General features: G+C 40.0%; 4 protein-coding genes and 1 long non-coding RNA gene across 5 annotated transcripts; 1 reads left to right on the top strand and 4 right to left on the bottom strand.

Annotated features, from left to right (window-relative positions):
* The first annotated feature begins 1,599 nt into the window (after positions 1-1,599).
* LOC133711353 (uncharacterized) lies at positions 1,600-5,862 on the top strand. Its single transcript, XM_062137486.1, has 2 exons — positions 1,600-2,385; positions 5,755-5,862. The coding sequence occupies exons 1-2, from the start codon at positions 1,600-1,602 to the stop codon at positions 5,860-5,862; spliced, it is 894 nt and encodes a 297-aa protein (XP_061993470.1).
* An 875-nt stretch (positions 5,863-6,737) lies between these two features.
* Positions 6,738-9,538, bottom strand: LOC133709834 (uncharacterized). Its single transcript, XR_009846389.1, has 3 exons — positions 9,317-9,538; positions 9,100-9,161; positions 6,738-7,001 (listed from the first exon to the last, which is right to left on the bottom strand). It is a non-coding gene; the product is annotated as an uncharacterized LOC133709834 (long non-coding RNA).
* Positions 7,992-8,568, bottom strand: LOC133708367 (uncharacterized). The gene has a single exon (XM_062133823.1). The coding sequence runs from the start codon at positions 8,475-8,477 to the stop codon at positions 8,091-8,093; it is 387 nt and encodes a 128-aa protein (XP_061989807.1). The 5' UTR covers positions 8,478-8,568; the 3' UTR covers positions 7,992-8,090.
* Positions 9,539-11,133: 1,595 nt separating the features above from the next.
* Positions 11,134-13,145, bottom strand: LOC133711352 (disease resistance protein RGA2-like). The gene is made up of 2 exons (XM_062137485.1): positions 11,240-13,145; positions 11,134-11,141 (listed from the first exon to the last, which is right to left on the bottom strand). The coding sequence occupies exons 1-2, from the start codon at positions 13,143-13,145 to the stop codon at positions 11,134-11,136; spliced, it is 1,914 nt and encodes a 637-aa protein (XP_061993469.1).
* Positions 13,146-21,099: 7,954 nt separating this feature from the next.
* Positions 21,100-22,737, bottom strand: LOC133711351 (putative disease resistance protein RGA3). Its single transcript, XM_062137484.1, has 2 exons — positions 21,580-22,737; positions 21,100-21,477 (listed from the first exon to the last, which is right to left on the bottom strand). The coding sequence occupies exons 1-2, from the start codon at positions 22,735-22,737 to the stop codon at positions 21,100-21,102; spliced, it is 1,536 nt and encodes a 511-aa protein (XP_061993468.1).
* Positions 22,738-23,657: the final 920 nt, after the last annotated feature.

Below are 23,657 nucleotides of genomic sequence, written 5' to 3'. Positions count from 1 at the left end.
GATGACCGTGTTGATTGTTACGCGATAGGCGAATGAAAAACGCTCAAATCAAGAAACATAATTAAAAAATAGAAAATTATTAGGGCTTATTCGGGTGGGCTTCATTTTCATGGCCCATACCCTACCCTATTTTAGAAAGGGTCGGGCCGGCCCGCCATAATGTAAGGGTCGGGTCGGGCTTCGGCCCTACGGGCCGGGTGGGTTTAGAGCCGAAGGGCCAAATCATGACCCCTACCAAATGCTTTCTAGACCTAAAGACTCATCCGCAAGAAATCCGGAGAGCTAATAAGGAATTGCAGCCTCTCCCATAGTCACATTTATAATTCAGCAATTACACTAAACCAATCTAGTGTTCGAACACAGAATGTGAGGGGTCCATATCTGAAACGTTACAGTGGGGGAACTCACTGCAACCACTGAATTGCTGAACCTGTTAGTGCAATGTTTATTTGATTGGCATTTCCTTAGCGCAACAACCAAGAGTCATGTTTTCATGTAATAACTTTCTACTCTTGGATCCTTAGAAGAATGGAATGCTTCAAGCTTCAGGCACAACTCTCATCAATCAGGTATGTCTTGCATACATGTGCATGCTTGTCAAGTGGTTAGGACTGAACTTGTCTTTAAATCCTACTGTAGGATGCGAAAATCTTTTCAATCCTAATGTACTGATATGCGAATTTTTGGAAGGTTTTATCTAAAGCATTCAAACTTTCTTAAATTGGTTTATGGGATTTTCCTTTCAAACGTCTGATTTTAATCTATGGATAAAAACCTCTTTTAAAAAGCCTTTCCGTAGTAGAAACCCTAGGAGACCCTAGTTCATTCATATCTTAAATATATATGTGTTTTTCACGTTGTTAGGGTTGGGACACCACAATAGAAAACATATATCTGCTACGTTTATAAAGAGCTTTCTGATCTTTCATCCTCAGAAAGTATTGAGCCAAAATTGTTGAGAATTCTTCATGAGCTGTTCCTTGTTTAGCTCTTGAAGGACTATCAAATCCCAAAACTTTTTCTGTCAAAAAGTTTTCTGGTTTTATGCTTCATGTGTGTTGGTAGTTCATGCATGATTTGTGCCTTGAGGTGATTGACAACCGAGGTGAGAGTTGTGCCATCTCAAGATTGACAAATGAGAACAAGGTCGCTGATTTGGAAGTAGCAAAGACGAGGAGACACCGCTGCCCACTAGATTGGTTCTAGTAGATGAGTTGTGTAAGATCTTTATGTACTTTCATATTCATATAGTGGATTGTTCACCGGCATAGTGCCCGCAGTTGTTTACCTCTTTGGAGGGTTTTACTGCGTCAACAGATCTTGTGTTATGTGTAATGAGTTTACTTTGAATGGTTTGGCTAATTGAGTAAAGCATAATATCGTCAGACTTATTGAGATTGATCTGCAGTTTCGTTTAGGATTCAAGTTGTGTTGCTATCCTGTATTAAGATGCGAACTGGCCTGCACTCCTAAGACTGATTCCTAAGTTGACATATTGATAAGTTCCGTTAGTTGGGAAATACATATCCATTCTGTAATTACAATTGGTACCAGAGCAGGTCACTAGACGGACTTAGTGAGATCCTTAAAGGAAACAGAATGGAAGGTATAAGTGATCGTGCAGCTGGGTCAACAAGTCACCCTCCGTTTCTTGATGACAAAACCAACTATGCAGCATGGAAGGCTAAGATGAAAGCTTTTTTGTGGGCAAAGGATGTAGCTGTATGGGCTGTTATTGAAAGTGGTTGGGAGTATCCAACTAAGACTGAAAAAGTTGACACAAAAGAGATTGGAGAGGGCAGTTCTACTGTTGAAGCCAAAGTTAAGAAGTCGATGAGTGAATGGACTATAGATGAGAACACCAAGAGTACAAATAATAAGAAAGCATTAAACTCTATCTTCGCAGCGGTATCCTTTGATAAATTTCAGCTTATTTCTCATTGTTACTCTGCAAAGCAAGCATGGGATATTCTTCAAGTTACTCATGAAGGCACTACAGCTGTTCGAGAATCCAAGCTTCAGCAACTTATCCAGCAATTTGAAAATATGAAGATGGGTGATGATGACAAGTTTGCTGATTTCTATGCTAGGCTCAATGTTGTTGTGAATGGTTGTTTCAACTTAGGAGATCCCATACCTCAGCACAGAATAGTCAAGAAAATACTCAGGTCTCTTCCTATGAAATATCATTCCAAGAAGATAGCCATTCAAGAGTCGAAGGACCTGAATACCTATAATCTGCAAGAATTGATTGGAAACTTAACCACATATGAGATGGAACTCCCTGATGAAATGAAGAGCAAAAGCATAGCTCTTAAAGTGAAGAAAGACATTGAAGATGAGTCAACAGATGAAGAGGATGCTGATGAAGATGAAATTGATCTTGTCACAAGAAAATTCAGAAAATTTCTCAAGGATAGGAAATCCAAAAGAAGTGAATCAAGGTTTGACTCAAGCTCCAAGAATACAAGAATAAAGGAAAAGCCGGGTAATAAGGTTTTAAGGAGATTGTCTTGAAATGAAAGCAAAGCATGAAGGTGTAGAAACATGGAAGTGATGATGATCTATTAAAGAGATTGTCTTGAAAAATATATCCAAGGAAAAGAAGAAAAGCATCTAGCTTTCTTCATGTGGGTAGGAAACATGAGCATGTGAATATTGAGCTGGTTTTAGGTCAGTTTCTGCCCCTTTATTCCTTCAATTATTTCTCCAACAAGACTTCAGAATGAGCCTTCGACTTCTTCATAAAAAATGTTCGACTATGAGTGTAGATCATCCTGACAAATTTTCAGAGCTTTATTCCATGTGGTTGGGCTGGAAATGCTGCTGGACCTCTTACAGGTCCAGTTTTCCAGTTTTGCTTCTGTAGAAAATTGGACTGATTGTTTGAAGGCCTTCCACTCAAAACAATCCCTGGCACTCTTCATAAGAAATGATCCTTGGGCTGTCTAGAATGGATATGCAGAGTTTCAGCTCATTTCAAGTTCATTTGGTCAGTCTGCCGCCCCTCTTTCCTTGTTTAGCTCGGTTTCTCCTAGCCGAAGTAGGAAAATGTGCTAAAGTTGACTTTTCATGTTTCCATGTTTCCATGCTTCCATAGTAGGCTTTATTTAGCCTCTAAATATATATTTCGAACTTGTTGACAATATATAGCTTGAGCCACTGACATTGGCTCAATTTCTCCAAGACGTGCCTTGTCTGGCCAAAATGTTCATTTTGGGTCCAAACAGGGTGAACTTGCTCTTAGTAACTGTTTGAAGGGTGGGAAGGGGTTGGGTTTATTAAATAAATTTTAAAAAAAAATATTTGAAGAAAATCAAATGTAAATAATAGTTTCAAAAAAAAAGTCAAATGTAAATAATTGTCGACAGTGGTCATACACATTTATACCTTCTACCAACACTAAATTATTGGTAGCAAGCCATAATTGAATCAAGGACAACAAACGCTCAGCATCACGTGGATGACGACTGACCAACTTGTAGTCTTGTAGTAGTCTGAAATCGTTCTTGATTTGATGATGCTACTGCGCGCTTGAGTCATTTTTGCAACAGTAGCTTCATAGACCCACCCGAATGAGTTCTTTCTTGCTCCATCTCTTCCATAATTTTTCACATCTTCAATTCTCCCAAATTTTTCTTCCCCCTCTGATTGCTCAAAATCTAAAATCATGTAAAACTCCATAGGGTTATATTTTTATTAGCTCAGAGCCTCACACAGGTATAAATTTCTCACAAAAATAAATTGACATGGTTAAAACAGCGGTATGGTAGAAAAAAAAACAATACAAAATGAAAAAAATTGAAGTCTATTTAAAAACCAAAGCCTACGAAGTTTGAGACTCAACCATTAGAATTTAGAAATTAAAATATGTAGAGCTTTCTATTCATCCAAATAGTACCACTCAGAGAGCCAAATTATTGCCCTCTCCTCTTTTTAGTTGTATTATTGCTCTCTCCTCTTTTTTACCCTCCATTATTTTGATGAATGATCCATGTATAATGAATTAATGATTTCAAAATTGATATGAAAAGATGCAAGTAGGCTACACTTGGGGATTTGATAAAAAAAAGAAGAACAAAGTAGTTTTTTTTTTTTTCCATTCTTTTTGGATTGATCGTTGTCATAGATGTTGATATGTAGATGTTAGGAAAAATTTTAAGAATGATATATGAAATATCGGTCACTCCGAAGTTCGGTACATCAGGTTTCAAAGAATTAAGATCGGTACATGAAGTTGCAACCCAAACCAAAATTGGTACATGCCGTTACATCCTCCGTTAGTTAGTGTGATTTTGGTCAAATTTGTAAGGGCAACTCCGTCTCTTCAAGGATTGACAAAAAAACAGAAAACAAATTGCAAAAGAAGAAGAAGGAATAAGAAGAAGAAGAAGGAGGAGGAGGAGGAGAAGGAGGAGAAAATCAAATTTGGGTGTCCAAATCACCTTGATATTGGGGAGGAAGAAGGAAGAAGAAGAAGAAGGAGAAGGGATACCCAGATTTGGGTGTCTGAATTAGAGAGAGAGAGAGATGAAAAACTCAAAATTACTTTTAAAGAATAATTGCATAGCTTTAACAGTGTTATTGACGTCATGTACTAAAAGTGTGTCGGGATTGTAACTTTATGTATCGATCTTAATTCATTAAAACCTAATATACCAAATTTCGGAGTGTCCCATATCTCATGTACTGTTCTTGAAATTTTTTCTAAATGTTATTAACTCACGTTTAGACACCTCTATGAAAAGAGTTTTTTAATACACTATCATAATAACCACTGCCTGTATCTTCCATCACTTTGATTACTTTTGTGAAACAATCCTTCTGCCATGCTATTTATTTCAAAATCTTTTATGAATAGCAATATGTAAAACATTGTTCGAAGAAGGTGATTTCAAATTTTTTTCAAAACTGACATTTTCCTTTCCCTTATAAATAATTGTCGACAGTGGTCATACACATTTATCACCTTTCACCTGTGTGGCATCATTGAGAGAAAGGTACAAATTTTTGGCAAGAGAAAGAAGAGATTGGTGTCCGGAATATGTGCTACGATGGCTATCATTTAAGTTAATTGGACAGAAAGAAACATAAGATATTTTAAAGATGAGAGGGAGGAGGAGCTGGATAAGTTGCAGGATAGGGTACGATTCCCGGCTCCTTTGCGGGCTTAAGTTTCTTGACTTTCCTCAGAGTTCATAAGTTATTCATTCTTTGCTATTTTTTCCAATTCGAATGCAACTGGTCTTCGGTTTCAAATTATATGGTTTATTTCCTGTGTCCGTCGTCTTAGTTTTGGGTAGCTAATTTTGTTGGGCTGGCTCTCTATCCACTACTCTTGACGTTCTTTCAATTATTAATTATATTCTGTTTCCTAGCAAGGGGGTGGGGGGCCACTTAAATGATATATATCCTAAAAGAGTCACTGTACCATTTTTGGAACTCAACTTAACCGGGATGAAGAACTAGCTAGCTATTGGATTAGAGAAAATTTGAACAAATTTTATTGGAAAAGTAATAATAAGTACAGCAAAGGGTCAAAGGGAAGGTGGACCAGAAGTCCACAAAGTAGATAACGAAGAGATAAAACTTTGCTCTAAGCTAAGCGTTACTCAAAACAAAAAAAAAAAAGCAGAATAACGATTGTGGGACAACACCCCACCCCTCTACAAAAGCTTTTCACTACATCCCCAGAAAACCTTGGCTTTCTTCCCTTTCCCATTAACTCTAGCTCCCTTAAATAAATTCTTCCAGAGAGGAGTACAGGTATTTGTCATCCACAATATGGGATGGGATCCAAATTCAAATCCCCTTTCTCTTAACTGGTTAATGAAAGATAAGAGAACTAAAGAAGATAAGTAGTTGAGATTGGATTGCAATGAAGGGTGACCACCTATTGGAAAAGAATGGGAATGAAAGAGAGCAGTTAATCTCTATAGAGGGCTGCAGCAAAATGGTCAAAGAAAATAAGAATATTTTAGACTATAGTCTAATAGCCTTTAAATCATTTATTTAAAGGCTACCACATATGGTGTTCTTGTTACTTCTGTCGTGTGTGTAGATATATGTAGGTTGATCAAACATACTTTGATTCTTGGTAGCCAAAAAATAAATAAATTGTTACCATATGTGTGTGGGCTATATAAACATATTACATTTGCATTTATAAATAATTTATTAATAAATGATTTAAATTCGATTCAAAGGTGTAAAAATAAATAAATTGTTACCATATGTGTACAAAGAATATTCTTTGTACACATATGGTAGCTACCACAGCTAATGCCATTTTTACCTCGATAATTGCTCAAATCTCATAAATATGGCTTGATACTTGAAAGTATAACAAGTGCCGAGATGCTCACAAATAAGTTCCACAACCATATATGAGTAACTCATACACAAGCCCACGATACCAAATTGTCCAGGTCCTCCAGGACTTGTTTGTTGCTCCATTCTTTTTTCTTTTTTTTGGAACCCAGCCTAGCTGGGAGGCTCAACCCCACGCCCGGTTCCATTTATTATATTAATAGTAGAATTTTGCAACGGGGGGGACATAAAACCTGAACCCCGTGCTACAGAGAAACAATTACAATAATCCTCGTAAGGTGTGCAAGCCTATGTGCAACACCATTTGCTTCACGAAAAATGCGAGCCAGAAACACTAGCAAGGTGTGCAAGCCTATGTGCAACACCATTTGCTTCACGAAAAATGCGAGCCAGAAACACTAGCAAGGTGTTTGTTGCTCCATTCTTTAAGCTTTCATGGAAACACCAAGAGAGCACAAAAATGCGAAATCTGACAGGAGGTTCTTCATATAGCTAGCAGATAATAGAAGGCTTGTTTCCTAGAAACCATGCATGCTTGACTAAATGGCTTATCCAAGATGTAGTTTGTTCTCAATATAGGGCAAAGTTACCAGCCTCTGCGAGAGGCAAACAAACAGCAGCCACCTCAGATCAGGAATTTGGTGCTCCAATTCCTTAATCCTTGGGACAATCTGAGTAAGAGAGGAGTCAGAGTGGACATTAGGAGAAAAAAAAAAAAAACATGTAATACTCCAAACCGACTAGAACAAATTGATCAAAAAATTTATCCATACCCAAATAGAAGAAATCATTAAATCAACATCAAAGACATGGTTTGCAAAGGAAAAACTTATGCAGGAAAAACTAAGCATTAAATTTAAATGCTCATTTACCCAATTTTAGCTTAAAATTTGCCCACTTGCTCCACTAACAGTTTTTTAACCCCATTTACCCAAAACACTCTAAGGGATTATTTCCCCTTTACCGAATTAATTCTTTTTTTATTCTTTTTATTTATTTTTGGGACTTTTTTGCCCTCCCCTTCTTTCTCACTTAGAGAGAGAAGTCATCCTCCACCTTGCTTGACTCTGGTGGCCGGCCGCGGTCTCCGGTGACAGGTGACCGGAATCCGACAACCAGTCACCGGAATCCCGAATCCAACTGCCGGACTGGTGACCGGATTCTGGCGTCTGATTTTATTACCCCCCAATAATCATATTATTGCCCTCCAGTAACAAGTTCATTGGGGATCAATAATTAGTGAAAAATGAAGATGTTTTTAATTTTGAATGTTTTAGTAGGTTTATCCAAATAAATAATCTTATTATTCCCCTCAATAATCTTATTATTACCCTAATAAACATTTTATTGCCCCCCAGTAATATTATTATTGCCTCCCAATAATCTTATTATTGCCAACCAAATTATAATAAATAAAAAAAGGAAAATGTCTTTTTTCTCAGTGTGTGACAAGTCTTATTCTCTGGCTCTCTCACTTTTAGATTAAAAATGTTATAAGTGCATGATCAAGTTACTTGTTTTAAGAAAAGAACAGAAAAAAAAATATCTGTAGATTATAGGAACTATATACATGATGAAGAAGTGAAATATCTGTAGCTATTCACAACCCAAAAAAAAAAAAAAATTCTGCAACAACCATAAATGCAAACAAACAGAATTATTGCAAAGCATAAGAACTAAACGCTTTCAAAATCTTTAAACCATAATCAAACACCATTCGAATTGTATAACAACATCTCCCTACAAATCCAGTTTCTCATTCAAATAGAAGAAACCAGAGATTTTTTCATCTTAATCTTCCTTACTTGAGGCGGCACAGGGTTGCAATTCAATCCAAACCCGCATTGCGGACACTCGTAGAAATTGTCAATTGGAAACGACGCCGAAGCGATCCCCACCGAGAAATCCAGGTCGTCGCCGCTCCGAGACACCTCAACGATATTGAGCCACAGGAACAAGACCTTGACGCTGACTCCGGTCAGGTCCTTGAGCCTGTTCTCAGAGATAGTGCCGGTGATGGTGGACTTGTACTTGAGCTGGTACGAGCCTTCGACCGCGAAGCTACATGCGCCGTCGAAATAGGCGGCCCACTTGCCGGTGCTCAGGTCAAGGTCGTAGCCGGTGATGCCCTTGGGGAGAATCCCCATCGGGAAGTTGAAGTTTTGGATGACGTCATAGGCCGACCGGCTATCGTCATCGGCGACCGCGAAGGAGAACGGTGAAAGGAGGACGAGAACGGCGAGAATGGCTGGGAGACTTGAAATTGAAAGAGGAGAGAGAGAGAGAGAGAGAGAGAGGCATGCTTTTAATTTTATAATGAAAATTTATCTAAAATAGTTTTTTTTTTTTTAAATGGGTAAGTGGGCACAATAATCTCTTGCTGGAGTAAGTGGGCAATTTTGATGTTGAAATTGGCTAAGTGGTCACGGCCCTTAAATTTATCCATACAATAGATAAATGAATGGTATCATTATGTAAAGGTGAATCATTATTGTACCACAAAGTGCTACTTGGAAGCAGATGATTGCAGAAATTGAAAATACAGAGAATAGTTGAAACTAATAAAAGGTAACCGATGTTACCTTCTATTTTGCTGAGTTTAGTATACAAGATGCTTGATACTTGAAAGTTTATGAAACACTTGACTACTAAGAAAGAGAAGAAAAAGAAAAACCCATCAAAAAGGGAAAAGAAAAGGAATATAATAGAACATGAGACAATATTATATCCAATGAAACGAATTCATACATAAGATGGAGAGCTGGGTACCTGAACTTAGTTTGCACCATGTCAAGTTAAGCTGTTCTTCCATTTGAGCAGGATAGAGAGGCCTGGTGAGAAATTACAAATGATGCCAAAACAATTAAAACGCCAGCACTGTAGTAAGTAAACCTATAGCGCTGAGTACAATGCATTTGAACACTGGTGAATCAAATTAAAGAGGAACACCAGGAGGGAAGAAGAGGTAGGGGTTTGAAAAGCTTACAATGATTTTAGGAACTGGTTTAACTTAGAACATCAATGGAAGTAATCATGCACAACTGAAATTTCAAACACTCAAGGCACACGTTTCCCCTGGAACTTGAACCCCATGAATATCCCACCGTGCTCGTTTAAAGAGGTCTCTCATAGCTTCAATGCAGACCTGATTTCAAAAAGATGATTTGTCAGTGCTGAGGAAAAGAAAGAGAGAAGGATAACAAGTTTACTTCTTTTATTAAATGCTTCAAACAGCTTTTCCACAAAAGAGTAATTACACACTTGCTACACTGAATAGTTGTGAAGGAAAGAATTTGTGGATCGTTTATAGTTGTGGAGGTGAAAGGCATTTCGAAAGTTTACAGTTGATTTTAAACAAAGATCTGAGCATCTAGGATATCAACGTTAACTTTGGCATCCATCCAGACTATTGGAATACAAGTAATCTCACAATTGGGACCCATCAGCATAACTTCACTTAGATGGTGAAAACCAATAATTTCCAGATGCAGTAATATGGTGAGGTTCCTGCTAGATTCAGTGGTAAGTAATTCTTCACATCATTGTTGGAGGGATCACAATTGTCTGACAACCACAAATGAATGAGGGTTTGAAGTTGTCTGCAGGTACTTTACTAACAAGAATTGCCATTGAACATCTCTCCCTCAACCCAAAATAAGAACAATAATGTTACATCCTTATCAATGTCTTTTTGGTTATACTAGAGGATGAACTTCCCCATCACAAAAACTAGTACTTACAAAGGAAAAGAAATAAAGGGACACTAGAAATGACAAAAACTGACAAATAACTAGATGAAGGTGATACAGGGAACACGAACATGCACAAATTACTCATTTGAGAAAGATACTTATAATCTACCTTTGGAACATTAGAAGTCAGCCACTCATGTCAGCTGTCCTCATCTTTTGTTTAAATAGCTTCCACTTTGGGTGGATACTTCTCAATTTCTCATTCTCATAGCTGATGCTGATTAACACCTGAGACAGAAAGTATAACAGGTTACAATGACTATACAACTTATGAATAAACTGAAGCAAAGTAATTAAGCAATCATCCTAGTAGGGTTGCACCAAGAAATTCCAAGTTCATTATGTGTCATAAACATCTGAAGAAAACGATGTTGTGGAAACTTCTTTATCAAGTCACTGCACCACTGGTTTCAGATAACTCTGTATGCAGCTAAAAGAAATCCAATCCTTATAAATTTGTAAAGGAAGGTTACTTAATATTAAATCAGCAGGGAATGAAAAAGCAAATGGCAATTGAGGAATTGAATATTTATTAAACAGAGTATAGATATATTTTTATTTTAATGAAAGTAGCTTCCTTAAAGAATGGAACATGGCATCCAAACCAACACAGCATTTCATGGAAAAGATGTGAAATTCTAAGTTTATAACAGACTAAAATGATTTCTAATAGTATGTCTATACTCCATGAGAGAGCAAATATGATATAACTCGATTGAAATGATTAAAGTATATTTTTCCAGTATCATGGTCACCTTATCTTCAATGTAACACAGTAGAGAAGCCGTACATGGTTAAGGTGATTGAACTACTGGGACTCGATCATCACCTATTCAGCATCATTTGATCTTCCCGTCAAGTATGATAGAGCCTGCTATGATATAATTTATGCCAAAAGGAAAAAGTATGATTGGTTAAAGTGAAAAAAGAAATGTGAGAAGAGAAGAAAAGAGCTTTGAAAAGCTTACCCTGCTTTATGGATAAATTTCTGGCAATTGGGAATTGATTAACCTTGTAACGCAAACAGACATTCTAGTTCAGCACTTCAGCTTCATCCCACTGAGTTAAGAAAGATGAAAAATGAGACATAATAAGAAATAAATTTGTTGATAAAAAGAAAATAAAATGAAAACAGATTGATTTGGTAAAAAAATTACTGTAAACTTTTGGAATGTAAGAAATCTTGGGCCATTCTGGGCCAGTCTCCTTGTTGCATCTTTCTTTGAGCAGGGGACATCCTACAGCAACGAGGTGCTCCAATTTGGTGAGGTTTTTCATAGCATTTTGTGTAGGTAGATACTTGAGATTCTCACAATGCCAGATCCTCAGAGCCTCAAGAGATGTAAGAGTTCCCAACCACTCAGGAAGAGCCTCTAGTCCCTTAAAAAATGATATGTGGAGTTCTTTTAAACAAGTAAAGTGTTGAATTTGTTGGGGCAGAGACTTGAGCTTAGGCCACCCAAACAACCATAACTCTTCAAGTTGTGAATTAGGTGGAAGCTGAAAATCAGGGAAGGCTTCCAGCTTATGCCAGAACGGACCAATTGTCAGCTCCTTCAAACGAATGAGGCGGTGAAATCCTCCTGTGGGTACATATTTTAATTTGCCACAATGACATATCAACAACTGACGAAGATTAGGTGGAATAGATTTTACAGTATGGCAATCCTCCTCCTGTAAAGACAAACACGCATCAACACCTTGAGAAATTTCCTCTGGTTGATTAGTTGAGTCCGGGTGGTCGCACTTCACATGTGATACTGAAATCGATACTAGACTAGAGCAATCCTTTATATAGAGATACTCAAGAGAGGTGCAGAATTGGAGCCCACTCGGTAGGCTTAATAATCTCTCACAACAAAGAATCGTCAACCTTCGGAGAGATGTGATGCCCTGTGTGATTGGAATTGATGTTAGATTATCACAAATCTTAATCTCCAATTCCTGAAGAGAGGTGCAGTAGTTGAGCCCACTTCCCAGGCTTGACAATCCTTTACACTCTACGAGATTCAATTTCCGGAGAAACGGCATGCCCCGTGCGGTTGGAATTGAAACCAGATTAGGGCAACCCGCTATACTCAACTCCTGAAGAGAGGTGCAGTAATCGAGCCCAACCTCTAGGCTTGATAATGCCTCACAATAGCTGATCTTCAATTGACGGAGAGATGCGATGCCCTGTGTGATCCGAATCGACTCTAGGCTGGGACAACCATCTATCCTCAACTGTTCGAGGCAAGGAAATACCACGACCTCTCCTTCAGCTGATATCCATGGAGGAAATCTAGCACCCATGAAATTTCCAATAGTCAAGCTTAGCAAGTTAGCATGAGGTTCCAAGCCATCTAGTACATCCGTCTGGTTTTCATTATTAGGTACCTCATTGTCTGTCCATACAAATGTTAACCGACTTAAGTGACTCTTCTGCACCAAGCGAGCCTTCTTTGCTTCTTCTCCATCCCTTACATGTTCTAGCCCAATAATAATTAAGTGGCCTCTCAATTGGTTCAACCCACCTAACTCCTTAATTGCAGGACCTCTCTCCTCACCCACATTAAAGAAAGGCAATCTTCGGAGATTAGTTAATCGCCCCAAAATCCCAGCCTCAAATTTCATTTCCTCACCAAAGTAAAAATGCCTCAAGTTGATCAAATTTTGAATCACCTTTGGACACTTTTTAAGATTCCAAGGTAATCTCAATGTTTGGAGGTTATAGAGCTTGCCAATAGACTCTGGGAGTGCTTTGATTTTTGTATCAGAAAGATCTAGATTTCTCAAGTGCTTCAGCCTGCTAAGTGAATATGGCAACTCCTGATTCTCAGTCTCACAAAAACTTAAGACACATAAAGCTCTAAATTTTGGAAAAATGGTATTAGAGACCTCCCCGATATTTGAAAAGAATGAGCGCAGTCTTGATATACTTGATTTTGGCATCTTTTCTAGTATTGCAGTAGGAATCCGTGCAACATGTCGAATCTCATGATCATCCATCTCATGATTGAAGTCTGATGTCCAGCTCTCACACTTGGATACTTCGTTTGCAAGATCATGCACAAGATCATACATCTTGCATTGGGTGATGATAACACCATAGTCATTCTTGTTTGGCTCCAATTTTGCTGCAGCTGGTCAACAGTCTCTTTTCTTGCGCGGACGTGCCAGCACCGTTCGGGTGCGGTCGTCGGGGGTGTCCCTTGACCTGACTTCTATCAAGCGATTGTAGACGAGGAGAGCACCAACCTCGTCGCGGGATTCTTTGTGCCTTGTGGTAAGGACTTTGCTGTAGTTTCTTCTTGTTCACACACTCGATACTCAATATTGCAGATTGAGCAGAGCGACATCACCGGGAAATGTTGAGATCTTGCTAAAGCGTGACTTTAGCTTGGCTAGGTTGCTAGGGTGTTACCCTTGCTTGGCTGGTTCTGTAACCGTTGTGGTCGCGGCACTACCGTCGGCTCCCGAGGAGACTAGGACCGAAGCACGTTGACAGAGGGTTTGGTGGCACTGAAAGTCGGCTTCTGAGAAGACTAGGACTAGGAGTGTGATCACCGGTAAGAGAAAGAGAAAGAGAGGGAGAGGAGTTGCTCTTAGAGAGGTTTGCTCTAGAGAGAACTTAGATCATCTTAGAGATGTTGTTGTTGAATGTGAATGGGTGTGTTAGAATGAGAGGAGAAGGTGTTTATATAGGGAAGAAAAAGAAGAGTGAAATGATGAGTGGAAGAAAAATAATGAAAGTAGATCTAAGTTCACTTGTAAAATATGGAAAAGATAGAGAAAAGATGAAATGAAAGCAAAGCATGAAGGTGCAGCAACATAGAAGTGGTGATGATCTATTAAAAAGATTGTAGAAGAAAAATATATCCAAGGAAAAAGAGAAAAGCATCTAGCTTTCTTCATGTGGGTAGGAAACATGAACATGTGAATATTGAGCTGGTTATAGGTCAGTTTCTGCCCCTTTATTCCTTCAATTATTTCTCCAACAAGACTTCATTATATGCCTTCGACTTCTTCATATGAAATGTTCCACTATGAGTGTAGATCATCCTGAAAATTTTTTAGATTTTTATTCCATGTGGTTGGGCCGAAAATGCTGCTGGACCTCTTACAGGTCCAGTTTTCCAGTTTTGCTTCTGTAGAAAATTGGGCTGATTGTTTGAAGGCCTTCCACTCAAAAAAAGCTCTGCCACTCTTCATAAGAAATGATCCTTGGGGTGTCTAGAATGGATCTGCAGAGTTTCAGCTCATTTCAAGTTCATTTGGTCAGTCTGCCGCCCCTCCTTCCTTGTTTAGCTCGGTTTCTCCTAGCCGAAGTAGGAAAATGTGCTAAAGTTGACTTTTCATGTTTCCATGCTTCCATGCTTTCATAGTAGGCTTTATTTAGCCTCTAAATATATATTTCGAGCTTGTCGACAATATATAGCTTGAGCCACTGACATTGGCTCAATTTCCCCAACACATGCCTTGTCAGGCCAAAATGTTCATTTTGGGTCCAAACATTGCCCCCCAGACCTCGAAGTCAAAAGTCCTCGTCTTGACTGAAGAGGTCTTGAATCAACACTACTCTTATAATGTCGTTGCTTCAAAGTCGTTGTTCCAAAGCCACTTGTATTGGCTTGACTGTTTCCATATAGGCCTCTAAATAGGCCATAAAGCTTGAATGCCACTACTGAATTGCCTTTGGCATGAACTGACGCTTCCTTTGCCAACTTTATTGCCCCCCATGGATCTGGCGAAACTTGGGCAGGTTGTAGGAGATCAGAACTTTAGCGTGCCCCCCATGCGAAGGAGACTACTTTTGATCGCGAATGAGGATCCTTCTCTTCCTTGGTGGTAGCTTCGCCTTGTGTATAGCAACATGTATCTGCCTTGTTCGCGGGCTCTCTGTTGAGAATGCAACTGCTGCAAAAGAAGCCCAACTCGATGAACCTTTGGCTGCTTCTGAAGAAATGGGCCGCAACCTGGCCCATCTCAGAGAACGGGCCACTCAGGCCGAAGCAAGTGCTATTGCGGCGAACCTTCGCGTGGAGGAACTTTGCTTGAAATTGAGCTTTGCGGGCCAATCTCTGTAGGCCCCCTCGAAAACCGTTCGGTCTCCTCACATACTGTTAATCCCTTCTTTTCCGAGATTTAAGGCATTAATCACTCGTTGAAAAACAACAGTCGTGAAAAAATAATCTTGTGAAAAGAACAGTTACCTCCTCGAAAACCGTTCGGTTTCCCCACATGCTATTAATCCTCTAATAATAGCTAATTCCTCAAAAACCGCTCCTCACATGCTGCTAATCCCTTTTTTTCTTGAGATTTGGAATCACTAATCTCGATTTATTGACATCGGTTTTGAAATAGAGCTTCATTCAAGGGTGGGGATTTGCCTGAATTCCCTATAAATAGTTGTATTTCGGGAAGGGAATACTCACAATAATTTTTCTGAAATATTCAAGAAATGGCCTTTCAGTCCTTGCTTCTTTTTCTCCTTCTTCACAAATCTTCCCCTCATAAAATGACCTTTAGCCTCTAAATTTTAGGCTTTATGGCGTAATCTTAAGCCTGGGTTAGGCCTCATGGCGTAATCTTAGGCAAACCCTTGTTTCGTCCTTCTAGGAGTCTGTAACAACAATGCCAGGCTTCAGATTGGTTTAGAAACGCGAGGGGGCTCCGAGTGTGGGATCTCCGGTCATGTAAGATCATTTTTTGGGAAAATCCCATACGCGGAGCGAAACGGAGAAAGGGAGGACGGCCACTCTGAGGTTCGTCTTTCCTCCTCTGTTTTCTTCCTTCTGGACCCGGCCGTGTTGTGCCCTCCAGATGGAAGGGGCTTTGGTTCTCACCTCCTTCTCCCCCTTTCTCTTCTTGATAGAATCTTGGAGGGATGAGAAGGGATGGACTCTTTGAAGGAATGGGTTCAAGCTACATAATGGCTGTTCCTGTACTTCACGTCCAGCTAATGGTGGTTACCAAGGCTAGAGGGGGTGCAGAGACTCAAGCTGATATTCGGTTCCTTCACTCTCTGCCCCTCCAGGAGATAATGGCGCGGCTCAACCCGACGTTGGATTCCATAGCTGCTTCCAATTGAGGGGGCTTGGAGGCTCCATTTTCTTTCACTGAAGTCTGCCTTTCTCATGGATAATGGCTTTGGCCAAGCCTATGTTGTATTCCTCTGCCGCTTCCATGTAAAGGGGTGCGGGGGCTCTGTTACTCCTCTTTTTCCTTCCCTGAAGTCTGCCCCTCCTTGGGATAATGGCGCGGCTCAACCCGACGTTGGATTCCATAGCTGCTTCCACTTGAGAAAAGATTCAGAAGATATCGGAAGATTTCTGTTTTGTATTCTAGCCACTTTTGGCTTTGTAATGAATGTACTGCTTTTGGCCGCAAAGCCACTTTATGAATACAATAATATTATCTTATCCTGATATTCAAATATCCGTGAGAAGCTGAGTCAACGTGTGTCTCGCAAAGCCCCAAATATAGGCCCCCATAGTTGTATATTGAAAATAATATGATCTTTTAAAATATGCTCAGCGTCAAAAAGAGCCTCGCGGCGAGGGTTTTGAGAAAATATGTATATTTTGGATCCACTTGCTGGCTCCCAACTCAAAACTCTTAGCGCCAATAACTCCTTCTTTTCTGAGATTTAAGGCACTAATCACTCGTTGAAAAACAACAGTCGTGAAAAATAATCTCGTGAAAAGAACAGTTACCTCCTCGAAAACCGTTCGGTTTCTCCACATGCTATTAATCCTCTAATAATAACTAATTCCTCAAAAACCGCTCCTCACATGCTGCTAGTCCCTTTTTTCCTGAGATTTAGGGCAACTTTAATCACGCTTTACTGACATCGGTTTGACTCTTTAACCATCCAGCAGGTGGAAATGCTTTTCCGAGACTGTCCGTCCAAGGGTGGAGATTTGCATGCCCTGTTCCTATATCTTCCTCCACAATCTCCAATCCCAAAACCATTTCATCAACTCCAATATTTCTAACAGCAATCTTTCTTAATTACTTGTCACCACCATTCTTCAATTCTCGCATTCTCTCAATCCTTCACCAATGGAACCAAAAACCCAGCAACCAACCGAGGATGGAGGAAGTAACAAAGCAGCCGGGAGTAGTGCTAACATGCTTTGTAGGCGGAACAGGTGGAATCCCACTACAGATCAGATAAGAATCCTCAAGGAGCTTTTCTACAATAAGGGAGTTAGGTCCCCAACTATAGAGCAGATTCAGAGGATCTGTCTCCAGCTGAAATGGTACGGCAAGATCGAGTTCAAGAACGTCTATTTTTGGTTCGTGAACCAAAGGGCTCGGGAGAAGCGGAAGAATAGGTCCACTTCGGATGTTCATGTGCCCATGCAAAGATCAGGGCTTGTTGGTGATGACAATGGTACCAATTGCAAACCTGAGGATCAGTATATTAACTTAGAATCTTCTGCATCTGCTTCTGCTTCTTCAGCTGGTGTGATTGCTTTTAATTGGCAGATGGGGAACTATGGTGGTTATGGATCTATGAACATGGAGATTGAAACCCTTCCTCTGTTCCCCATGCATGGTGAGGACATCTTTGGTAACATGAAGACTACTTCCGATGGAGGTGGCGGTCACGGTGGTGGCTCTCACATTTCGCTTGAGCTCAGCCTTTCCTGCGAGGGCAAAGCTGGAAAAAGTTTCTGGAGCCGCTGACTCGGCTTAGTAGCTTTGCGAGTGTAGGAACACTTAGAATTGCCCCTTAAGAGTTGTATTAATGATTTTTTTTTTTTTTTTGGTTATAAGTAGTTGAATTCAATAAGACAATGTGAATCAAGGTTTAGACATGCGGCCCAAGTATAGTCGCCTAGACACAAATTTTCTTTCAAATCCTTTGGGCAACCTTACTGAAATGGCCAGATGGGGGAGGGCGAACAAGAGAGGCAGAATCCATTTTGGCATGAGCTACTCCCACATAGTGGTTTAGGCCCATTTGCACGCACTTCTGGATTCAAGAACCTGTCATGAACGTTGTCCCCTTTCTAGACACAATTTCACATAGGCTATACTTACTAAGATGAGAAAAGTCATAAGTGTGAAGACAGTTCAACAAGTGTTAATAAAAGCCGCCCTTAACCTTAAGGGACATGAACTAGGCACCAATAAGGAGTTTAGGCCAATATTAACAAAAGAGACTTCACCTATTCCGTTATGATTCACAACCCCTTTACCAAATTCAACTTTTTTTTTTTTTTTTAATGAAAAGAAAACGAAAAAGTAACAGAAAAATAAAAGCAAAGAAAGAAAAAAAACTAGCAACACCCTGTTTGGCTAACCTCTAGAAGACCACGGGGGAGGCCATCTATGCTTCATTCCAAGCTCCGATGTATCAAAATTTGTAGGGTAAAAATCCCTCCTGTGAGAGCTCATAGGAAAAGAACAAAGACACTTCTCGTTGAAGAATTTGGAGGAATTTGGCTCGTGAGAGGGGTAATCTTGCCCCCCAAGTATCTTTGTTGGTTGACGAAGCATGATCTTCAATTGCACTTTTGGAGATGAAGATGTTTCAAGATCGGCTTTGTCGCCAACTACCATGTCATAGAACATGGTGTCTTTCGAATAAGCCACGAATTGGCTTTTGCATTTGACCACTTGCTGGTCTAAATTTTCCACATCAAGAGCTTCACTTGCTGGATAATTGTAAACAAGAGTTAACTTGTATTGATGATACTCAAATTTACAGTCACGAAGGATAAATTGGCCACTAAAATAATTTTTCTGGCCATTCTTGCAAGGTGGGTTGCAAATGTATCCTCCATGTATATCAAAGCCACCGCTTGGCCTTGAAGAATATATGAAGAACTTCAAGTTGAATTGATTAATAAAGCCACAAATTGGCTTCTGTAGACCACAACTTAATTGATAATTAAGTTGGCTCTGATTTTGATCACCTTCACCAAGACGTCCAGTAGCAGAGTCACAATTAAAATGATCATGAACTTGCTTCTTTTGATCAAAGGGATGATCATGGGCCACATCTTGCCCCCCATGCATCTGATCAGTGGCCACGTATTTCGCTTGATCAGTGGAGAAATCAGATATTTGTTCAGAGACAACTTTCTTGTCCGAAGAACAATCTTGTTGATGACCTTCTCCATGCACAGCCTCTGTGTAAGGCTGTGACTCACCAGTGAGACCCTTAGGTTGATTGCCACCTATAGGCAAGTTAGTCTCAGAAATGACCTCTTCGCGAGCAGGTTCTGGAATCGTGAACTCATCAAGCCGTCGACGGTCCTCCGCGAGGGCTTTACTCAGATTCTCATGGTATGCGGTAGAATTCTTTTGAAGGATATCAAGCCGCTCTTCTATGCTCGCATTCTCTGGAATGGGAATGGGCACATAGCCTTCTATCGTCGCCATGACTTCAGGAATTTCTTTTGGTAAAGAATTTCCTCTGGCATCCCAATGATGGTGAACATAAAAAGACTCTGGTGTAGTCCCACTAGGCGTGCCAAAATGTTTGTTTTGAAGCCCGGTGGTTGAATGTCTTCAAGAAAAAAAAAATTCTAACCTTGTCCCACTGGGCGTGCCAAAATGTTTGGCTATGTTTTGAAGCCCGGTGGTTGAATGTGCTTCAAGAGAAAAGCTTCTGATGTCATCCCACCGGGCGTGCCAAAATGTTTGGCTCCAATTTTGCTGCAGCTGGTCAACAGTCTCTTTTCTTGCGCGGGCGTGCCAGCACCGTTCGGGTGCGGTCGTCGGGGGTGTCCCTTGACCTGACTTCTATCAAGCGATTGTAGACGAGGAGAGCACCAACCTCGTCATGGGGATTCTTTCTGCCTCGTGGTGAGGACTTTGCTGAAGTTTCTTCTTGTTAACACAATCGATACTCAATATTGTAGATCGAGCAGAGCGACATCACCAGAAAATGTTGAGATCTTGCTAAAGCGTGACTTTAGCTTGGCTGGGTTGCTAGGGCGTTACCCTTGCTTGGCTGGTTCTGTAACCGTTGTGGTCGCGACACTACCGTCGGCTCCCGAGGAGACTAGGACCGAAGCACGTTGACAGAGGGTTTGGTGGCACTGAAAGTCGGCTTATGAGAAGACTAGGACTAGTAGTGTGATCACCGGTAAGAGAAAGAGAAAGAGAGGGAGAGGAGTTGCTCTTAGAGAGGTTTGCTCTAGAGAGAACTTAGATCATCTTAGAGATGTTGTTGTTGTATGTGAATGTGAATGTGTTGTGAATGAGAGGAGAAGGTGTTTATATAGGGAAGAAAAAGAAGAGTGAAATGATGAGTGGAAGAAAAATAATGAAAGTAGATCTAAGTTCACTTGTAAAATATGGAAAAGATAGAGAAAAGATGAAATGAAAGCAAAGCATGAAGGTGCAGCAACATGGAAGTGGTGATGATCTATTAAAAAGATTGTAGAAGAAAAATATATCCAAGGAAAAAGAGAAAAGCATCTAGCTTTCTTCATGTGGGTAGGAAACATGAACATGTGAATATTGAGCTGGTTTTAGGTCAGTTTCTGCCCCTTTATTCCTTCAATTATTTCTCCAACAAGACTTCATTATATGCCTTCGACTTCTTCATATGAAATGTTCCACTATGAGTGTAGATCATCCTGAAAAATTTTCAGATTTTTATTCCATGTGGTTGGGCCGAAAATGCTGCTGGACCTCTTACAGGTCCAGTTTTCCAGTTTTGCTTCTGTAGAAAATTGGGCTGATTGTTTGAAGGCCTTCCACTCAAAAAAAGCTCTGCCACTCTTCATAAGAAATGATCCTTGGGCTGTCTAGAATGGATCTACAGAGTTGCAGCTCATTTCAAGTTCATTTGGTCAGTCTGCCGCCCCTCCTTCCTTGTTTAGCTCGGTTTCTCCTAGCCGAAGTAGGAAAATGTGCTAAAGTTGACTTTTCATGTTTCCATGCTTCCATGCTTTCATAGTAGGCTTTATTTAGCCTCTAAATATATATTTCGAGCTTGTCGACAATATATAGCTTGAGCCACTGACATTGGCTCAATTTCTCCAACACATGCCTTGTCAGGCCAAAATGTTCATTTTGGGTCCAAACAATTCTCATCCTCTGTAGCATCTTGAAACAAGGAGTTCTCTAGTAGAGTCTCAAAATACTTATTGCCTATATCCTCCATTTCAATCTCTTGCTTGGTTTGGTGACCATGAGAAGGATGGAGAAAACCTTGAGCCATCCATAGTTGGATCAACTTATCTCTTTCAATTGAGCAACCTCTCTCGAGCATGGAGGAATATGCAAAACATTGTTTCAATGGTGATTCCAAATTGTTAAAACTCAACCCCAGAACCGACATGATCCTGCTATCCTCTTTGTCTGATGATACCTGCCATATTTTACTTTGCAGAATTGACAACCATTCATTGCTACCGTTCTTAGAACGCATCAAGCTTCCCAAAACCTACAGTTATTTGAGATTCAAATTTTAGCTTAACTTCATCAATACATATCAAATAGTTCATCTCACATTAAATAATCAATAAGGTGATCGTAGATATCGTACCTTTGCCGCCAATGGAAGACCAGCACACTTTTTGGCAATTAACCTTCCAATTTCCTCTAGTTCTGAAGGTATCGGAGCAGTAGGATCTGCAAATACTCTATCCTTTAATATGGACCAACATTCATCATCCGATAGAGTCCCTAGATCGCACCTACGAAGTGTTTCCATGATTGATGCAACCTTGGCACTACGGGTGGTGACAATCACAGAGCTTCCTTCAGCTGAATTTAGTTGCAATAGACAACGCTTCAAATCATCCCAATTGTTAGCATCCTCATTCCAAACGTCATCGAGTACAAGAAAATACCTTTTCTCTTTCAACTTCTGCTGGAGGCTTCCAATCAATGCTTCCCGACTTGAAAGATTTGCTCCAGTTGCGTCGTCATATGATTCCAGCATTCGACGTAAAATTGAATTGACATCAAAAGTATTAGATACATACACCCATAATGTTGCATTAAAGTACCTTTTCATTTCACCTTCTTTCAGTTGCTTGGTAACTGAGCGAGCCAAAGTTGTTTTACCTAGGCCTCCCAATCCCACAATGGCCATCACTGAAAGAATCTTTTCTTGATTGTTGAAGTTGGTCAAGGTTGCAATTATATCTGACACAACCTGATCCCTTCCAACAATGGTTGCATCTTTCAAGGTGAATTCATTTTTCTCAACGAATGAGGTTGTTTCCCGCTTATCTTTACTTGCTGCTGCACCTCCATTTGATCTCCTTGTCATGCCGAGTCCCACACTGGCTGCTTGCTTGTTGAGATCATCCAAGGATGTGTTGATGTTGTAAATCTTGCGTGCCATCTTGAGACGAAATACAACAGGATTGTTGCAGAAGAAGCCGAGTATCTTCTTATCCAGGCTCGTCTCCTTTATAACGATACGCTGAACTTCATATTCTATTTCATCCAGAATATCGTCTGCATTATAAGCTACGCTTATAAGCTTCTTCATCCAATTGGCCCTTGCCCGCAGTTCCCGATCTTCAGGTTCATGAGAAGCATCATGGATTATATCTCCAATCAGGGTTGAGGTTTCTTTGAGCTTATGTATCTCTTTGCGGAACCCCAAGACGATATCGAGTCTCAATTGATCAGTAGCGAGTGCAGTCACCTTACTCACTACTTCGCCGGCAGCGGATTCAAGGATAAACATATTTTCCTGGGTTTTCAAAATCACTGTCGATCAGGCAGGCGTAGTGTGTTCCAAGTGTTTTTCTTGTAAAAGCTATAGCTGGACTGTTCAGAATAGATGTGCGTATGGTTGGCTTGGGATCACTTTGCCTTCACTCCATGTCAGCTATAGCTTTATGAAAGAACAGTACACTATTCTATTGGGGATAGCTTTATAAAAAATTTGAGTTATCACTACTCACTACCTATGTAGAATTCTTCACGTCTGTCTGTATAGAATATATTAGACTTGCAGCACAGGCAAAGAACCAAGTGAACCCACCCTTACAAGACTTGGGTAGCTTAGACACCTATTTCCAATTGTATTCCCAAGTTAACAACTGCTCTTCTTCATTAAGCAATGATTAACTTTTTGGCTAGGTAAGAAAGGGACCAAGTAGCAGTTATTCTTGACTTGGAGAATCAAATATGCTAGAGATGTAGAACACCAAGTTGTAAACTAACTTGACTCCAAGAAAAAGAATAAAGCCCCCATTTTTTTCTCAGATTTTGAAGAGTTCCAATGTCCATATTCCTCAAACTTGGGGCTTCAGGTGTCCGAAATGGTTCAATATTTTATATAAGGCAATTTTGGTGATTGCATAAACCAAATTTAGAGGTTACGTGTGCTTGATGATTAAATAATTTTTCTGTAAGTAATTGGAGTGTCCTATATTACTCTGAAGTTTTGAAATTTTGAAGTCTAGAACCATTAAATTAGCTCTGAATACACCAAAAAAGAATTATCTCAAATAATCTAACTGATAGCCTATGTAAGACGGAAAAGAATACATCCGAGGCAGAAGTAGGGCAAAGATGACGGAATGCTTTGATCGAGGTGTCATATACTTGGTGTGGTCAAACAGTGACCCCATTACATGTATGTTCCAGATTATGCATCTC

This window comes from Rosa rugosa, chromosome 5, assembly GCF_958449725.1.
Source record: "Rosa rugosa chromosome 5, drRosRugo1.1, whole genome shotgun sequence".
NCBI classification, from domain to species: Eukaryota; Viridiplantae; Streptophyta; class Magnoliopsida; order Rosales; family Rosaceae; genus Rosa; species Rosa rugosa.
This window is presented reverse-complemented; position numbering and strand designations above follow the sequence as displayed.